Source organism: Bombina bombina, chromosome 7 (assembly GCF_027579735.1).
Source record: "Bombina bombina isolate aBomBom1 chromosome 7, aBomBom1.pri, whole genome shotgun sequence".
Classification (NCBI taxonomy): domain Eukaryota; kingdom Metazoa; phylum Chordata; class Amphibia; order Anura; family Bombinatoridae; genus Bombina; species Bombina bombina.
Genome location: NC_069505.1, coordinates 516,971,644 through 516,978,460, shown reverse-complemented (window position 1 = coordinate 516,978,460; position 6,817 = coordinate 516,971,644). Strand labels below are relative to the sequence as shown.

The following is a 6,817-nucleotide window of genomic DNA, read 5'->3' as shown; positions in this document are numbered from 1 at the left end:
ATATAGATATGGATGATTGATAGATGGATAGATAAACACAGACATATAGATAGATAAATAGATAGATTGACAGATAGACACAGACAGATAGATAGACACAGACAGATAGATAGACACAGACAGATAGATGATAGATAGATATAGATACACACAGATAGATAGACAGACAGACAGACAGATAGATGATAGATACACACACACACACATACATACATACATACATACATACATATATATATATATATATATATGTATGTATGTGTGTGTGTGTATCTATCTATCTATCATCTATCTGTCTGTCTGTGTCTATCTATCTGTGTGTATCTATATGTATCTATCATCTATCTGTCTGTGTCTATCTATCTGTCTGTGTCTATCTATCAATCTATCTATTTATCTATCTATATGTCTGTGTTTATCTATCCATCTATCAATCATCCATATCTATATCTATCTATCTATCTATCTATCTATCATCTATCTATCTATCTATCTATCTATCTATCTATCTATCTATCTATCTATCTATCTATCTCTCTGTCTATTTATCTGTCTGTCTATAATACTCACATACAGGGCTCCTCTTCCACTTGAAAGCTTTCTACTCGGATTGCAAACCCTATGGAGCAGGACCGTCCTTATGTGTTATTTTATGTATCATTATTTTTTTATCCATGTATCATATTTTTATAGCCGTACACGTTCCCATCTCTATGGAATTGGGCAGCACATTACAAATACATTATATGTAATAAATTATCATCATCCAATGGCATAACACTGGGAAATGTATGTATATATTTTTGTTTTTAGAATGATTGGTTACGAACATATTTGACAATAGGTAGTGATGCTTTTATATTTATTTTATAGTGCGATGTCAGAAACAGGATACAAACTATAAACGCATCCCCTGCTGGCCGCAGATGGTAGTGCAACTCCTCAGCCTGTCGCCTGTCACATGATCTTGGTGCACGTGTATGTGACACAGAGCTTTATGGAGAGGGGAGTGGGAGTCTCATATTAGAGTTGCACGGTACTGGGAGGAGGGAGAACCTCTACATTGCACAACACAGACTACCTCTGCTCTCTGGGTCACCCTGCCTATCACAGTTGGTGGGGTACAGTCAATGAGTAGCCACCCACCAGCATTATCCCTGGGTGGGCATTGTCCGTTTTACAGGACCTGATCTGTGGACGGTTATACTTCCATACTAGGGAACGGAAAAAAACCAAGAGGAGCTTGTGGGATAAACAAATGCACTGCAGTTTGGAAGATCTTGAGAACATCTAATGAGGAGCACATGAGAAGCTGTCTACAGAAATTACCTGCTGCCTTTTATGTAAGAAGGATTTTAGCTTCCACACTAGGAGGGAAAAAGAGGATTTTTGTAATATGGAGTGGCACCTGCTAACATAAAGATAATCTACCTACATTACAGGACCACTGTATATTAGCTAAGGGGTCTACTGCTACTATACCAAGAGTGGACTACACCACAAGGCTATATGAGGAATAAATACATAGTGGATTCTTAATGGTCTCCCAGTTATGTGGAGTATCTACAAGTTATCAGCAGCACAGGACTTCACACCATGAGCATACAGCTTTTAGACCACCCTAACTATATAGTCTGGTGAAAAATACTGTCTAGACAGAGCAGGGATTTATTTGCATTGAGTTTAGTTTTTTGGATATTCTGAGCTAATAAAAAATATATTTGTTTCTTATAAAAAATCCTCTGTGCCCTGGTAAGTAAAGTTTACATTGTTGTATCAGACTGGTATACATTGTTACAAATAATCACACTGCAGTTTGATATGTTATCAGCAGTTATATACTAAGGGTGACTCATCATTAATGGGTGAATTTATATAAGTAGATAAACAACTGCAGATGCCCACTGGCGATTTACAGTAAAAGACATTAATATATCACGAATCACTTTATTTTATTCAGACTGGTTGGAAAACTGCTGGTGATAATTCACATCAGAGTTTAAAAACAAAAATTATAATCGTACAGGAGAATAAAATAGTGCTGAGTTATTTATAATAAAGTAACTGTTTTCACTTCCTCTGTCGCCATTCACATTCCACCTTCGCTGTATCGCTGCCCGTTTCTGTGTCATCTATCTGTCTCTGTGTGTATAAATCACTATATGTATTTGTCTTCCTGTTATTTTCTTTTTCTTACTATAATTTTGATATTTATTACTCCCTTTCTGTATCTTCAGCTGTTTTTCTGCTTCTCTTACAGTTTTGTCTAATTCTCTGTATCTATATGACTCTGTTTCTCTCTTTCCTGTTTATATTCTCTCTGTCTTTTTCTCTTTTCCCGCACTGTTTTTCTTTTCTCTGTCTCTGGTCTCTTCTGCTCTTTTTTGCAGTCTCTTTCTCCCTCTTTTCCTCTCTTGTCTTGTCTTTATCTTTGCCTTTCAGTCTGTTTTCTGTTCTCTCTCTCTCTCTCTCTCTCTCTCTCTCTCTCTCTCTCTCTCTCTCTCTCTCTCTCTCTCTCTCTCTCTCTCTCTCTCTCTTTCTCTCTCTCTCTCTCTCTCTCTCTCTTTTTTCTCTCCCTCTCATTCTCTCCCTCCCTCCCATTCTCTCTCTCTCTCCTCTCTCTCTTTAACTTTCTATTTTCCCTGTCTCTGTTTCTCTCTTATTTCCTCTCTTTATCTCTTTCTTTGTCTTCATGGATTTTCTTTTTTTTTAAATTTTCTTTTATATTCTGTTTCTTTCTCTTTTCCTTTTTACCTATTTTACAATTTCTCTCTCTTTTTGCAGATTTGTTTTTTATTATACATTTTCTTTATGACCCTACATTCTGATTGTGGTAAAGCAGAGAGACTGGTGGAGACGTGAGGAACAATTCACCTATAATGACACTGGAGTTCACTCTGCTAATTGTTGCTGTCACCACCAGCTGGAGTTGAATTATGGGGTTTGCTTGGGTACTACGTGAGAAGGACATGCTCAGACTGAGATGGATAGAGTACACCAGCAGGGAAATCCTGTAAAAATCGATATTCACCATCAGGAAAAAGTGAAGCCCTGGGTTGTGGCTGGGATGGGGGTGGAAAAGTTCCCTCAGCGTCCTGTGAAGGCATCTCAACCACCTATAGATGTCCACTTGACCAGCACCAGCAATCTGGAGGGTGGGCTTCCATGCCACCCTGGTACAGGTGCCTTGCAAGAAAGAACTCATTTTGTGGGTATGGCCATAGATAGAGAAGAGGAGACACCTTTGTTGACTTGTATAACAGGTCCCCTGAGGGCTAGAGGGTTAACCAATGGGGACATGCAGCTCTTAAGGGGTGGACCAAGTGGAGTGATGAGCAACAGGGAGGTGGTGGGAAGCCAAGATGTTGGATTTTATGCAAGGACAGATGGTAATGGGGTAAAAAGAAAATGGGTAGGAAGTAGTTTGACTGAGGTTGATGCTGGGAGATTGGCAACAGAAGGTAGCCAAACTCTATTCCCTCCTGTGGAGGGCAAGAAAAGGAAGGCAGGTGTTTACAACATTTCCCAAATTCCCACTGACCCAAATTGTAGAAGGGATGCTCAGCACACACCGTTGGATTTAACAAAAAAAGTACCAATGGGTGGTCCTCAAAGGATGGCCTTAGAATACATTGTCCCGTGTATGGCATACTATGGCATATGTGTCAAGGACCACTTTTTAGGACAGACGCTTGGGTCCAGAATCCTAGGGGAGGTAGAAATGCTGAACAGCAGTGGCAAATTTCGAGATGGTCAGTTAGTCAGCCAGAGGACTATCCCATCCAAAAACATCCGCGGTGATCAGATTGCCTGGGTAGAAGGGAAAGAACCTGGGTGCGAGAGCATTGGGCTGTTGATGTCCAAGATTGATGAAGTTATCATGCACTGTAATGGCAAGCTGGGGAATTATATCATCAATGGGAGAACTAAGGTAAGGGGCTTGTGTGCATCACCGTGTGATCTAGCAAGGTAATAAACCTTGTGTCCATTGCTCACTCCTTTCTATGTAAACATGGAGGGTGAAACTTTCTCATTCATGATTCAGATAGTTTTGATTTACTTCTGATATCAAATTTGCATCATTCTCTCGGTATCCTTTGTTGAAAGCATACATAGGAATGCTCAGGAGCATCAATCCACTACTGGGAAGCTAGCTGCTGATTGGTGGCTGCACGTATACCTGATGTGTTCAGCTAACACCCAGTAGTGCATTGGTACTCCTTCAACAAAGGATACTAAGAGAAAAAAAGCACATTTGACATAGAAGTGAAGTCAAATTTGTTTACAAGTGTGTGCTTTATCTGAATCATAAAATAAAAATGATGTATTTCATGTCCCTTTTATGTAAGCACATGCCACACAGCAAGCTGTGCCACTCATTTAATACTTTTCTCAACTTTCTCCAAAGTATTGTTCAATCAGGTACACTGCAAGCCTTTATTTTGTTTTGGTTTTAACACATAAAAATATGTGACCTTGGTAGGGATACCTATAATATAGCTATGTTATGGGAGACTGTACACAAGGAGCTTGCAATCTAATGGTATAATTGTAGGCCCTGCCCAATGATCTTATAATTTAGTGGTATGATGGGAGATTCTCTTCTAGGGCCTGATATTACAAAGCTTGCCACTCAGGTGAGATGATCTAAGACGTCTCGTGAGTATGGAGAGGTCCCTAAAAAATGTTAGAAACACACACACCGAGTAGGATGCTCCAACTGAAAAGGTGACCGCGGCAATCTTCTGCGCTTGGTCTGCTGGTTGCAAACAGGAAGCACACCCCTGTTTAGGTGTGATGAATCAACAATAGAAAGCAGAATCCTGGCACTCCAGAAATAAAATGTGTAATGCTTTATTTGCAAATTAATATTTTAAGAGCATACAAGGCAAAATCAGATGTCACAATAAAAGGAGAATAAGGGATCCAACACCCCCACAGCATCAGACGCGTTTTATGACGCTAGGGCACTTGTTTTGTTTGTAATATGTTTTTCTGATAATACAGGGTTCTTGATTTGAAGAATAGACACCTACATTACAATATAAGGTCTAAAAAAATCCCACAGATTTGGTATGATTTCTTTCCATTCCAGGGAGTCTTTGGATACAATCTATACATATATGTTTGCCGTTGTTAGAGAAAACCTACAATCTAGCGGCTTTAAGGTAGATTTGTTTTCCATAGAACTTACAATCTAATGATGTAATAGGAGACCCAGCATCAATTAGCTTGCAGTCTAATCGTGTAATGTTTCCTTTTGTATGTGAAACCAATAATATATCTCCACAGAGCTTACAATATAATGATGTAAAAGGAGGGTCTGCTCCAAGGATCTTTCAATCTAATGGTGTAATGGGAGACCCTGCTCTATGGAACTTACACTCTAATGGTATAATGGGAGGGTCTTCTCCAAGGAGATTAACATCTATTGGTGTAATGGGAGTCCCTCTCCCATATTACTTATGGTGTAATAGGCCCTGCTTTATGGACCTTACAATCTAATTGTGTAATCAAAGACCCTGCTTCATGGACCTTTCAATCTAAAAGTGTAATGAGAGACCCTGTTTCATGGAGGTTATGATTTAATGGTGTAATGGGAGCTTACATGATGTGGTAGTAGAATTTATCCCATGGAGCTTTCAATCTAATGGTGTAATAGGAGACTTTGTCCAATGGAGCTTACAGTCTAATGATGTAATAGGAGATGCTGTCCCATAGAGCTTACAACCTAAACATGTAATGAGAGACCCTGTGCAATAGGGCTTACAATCTAATTGTATAATAGAAGACCCTGCTTCATGTACCTTACAATCTAATTGTGTAATAAGAGACCCTGTTCCATGGAGCTTACAATCTAATGGTGTAATGAGATACCCTGCCCCATAGGGTTTACAATCTAATGGTATAATAGAAGACCCTGTTTAAGGAAGCTTACAGACTAGTGATGTAATAGGAGATGCTGTCCCATAGAGCTTACAATCTAATGGTGTAATGAGAGACCCGGTCACATAGAGCATAAAATCTAATGGTGTTATGAGAGACTCTGTCCCATATAGCTTACAGTCAAATATTGTAATAGAAGACCCTGCTTCATGGACCCTACAATCAAATTGTGTAATAAGAGACCCTGTCCCATGAAGTTTACAATCTAGTGGTATAATGTGAGACTGTCCTAAGGAGCTTGCAATCTAGTGGTATAATTTGAGACTGTCCCATGGATCTTACAATCTAGTGGTATAGTGTGATAATGTCCCAAGGATCTTACAATCTAGTGGTATAATGTGAGACTGTCCCAAGGAGCTTACAGTCTAGTGGTATAATGTGAGACTGTCCCATAGATCTTACAATCTAGTGGTATAGTGTGAGACTGACCCAAGGAGCTTATTATCTAGTGGTATAATGTGAGACTGTCCTAAGGATCTTACAATGTAGTGGTATAATTTGAGACTGTTTCATGGATTTTACAATCTAGTGGTATAATGTGAGACTGTCCCAAGGAGTTTACAATCTAGTGGTATAATGTGAGAGTGTCCCAAGGATCTTACAATCTAGTGGTATAATGTGAAACTGTCCAAGAAGCTTACAATCTAGTGGTATAATGTGAGACTGCCCCAAGGAGCTTACAATCTAGCGGTTTAATGTGAGACTGTCCCATGGTTCTTACAATCTAGTGGTATAATGTGAGACTGTCCCAAGGATCTTACAATCTAGTGGTATAATGTGAGACTGTCCCATGGAGCTTACAATCTAGTGGTATAATGTGAGACTGTCCCATGGATTTTACAATCAAGTGGTATAATGTGAGACTGTCCCA

At 39.3% G+C, this 6,817-nt stretch overlaps 1 protein-coding gene across 1 annotated transcript in view; it reads left to right on the top strand.

The window, feature by feature from the left end:
• The first annotated feature begins 1,013 nt into the window (after positions 1–1,013).
• Positions 1,014–6,817, top strand: part of LOC128666939 (prolyl hydroxylase EGLN2) — a 75,611-nt gene continuing 69,807 nt past the window's right edge. The window contains exons 1-2 of the mRNA XM_053721760.1: positions 1,014–1,343; positions 2,785–3,931. Coding sequence (XP_053577735.1) covers positions 2,984–3,931 — 948 coding nt within the window. The 5' untranslated portion in view covers positions 1,014–1,343; positions 2,785–2,983. The remainder of the gene's footprint in view (positions 1,344–2,784; positions 3,932–6,817) is intronic.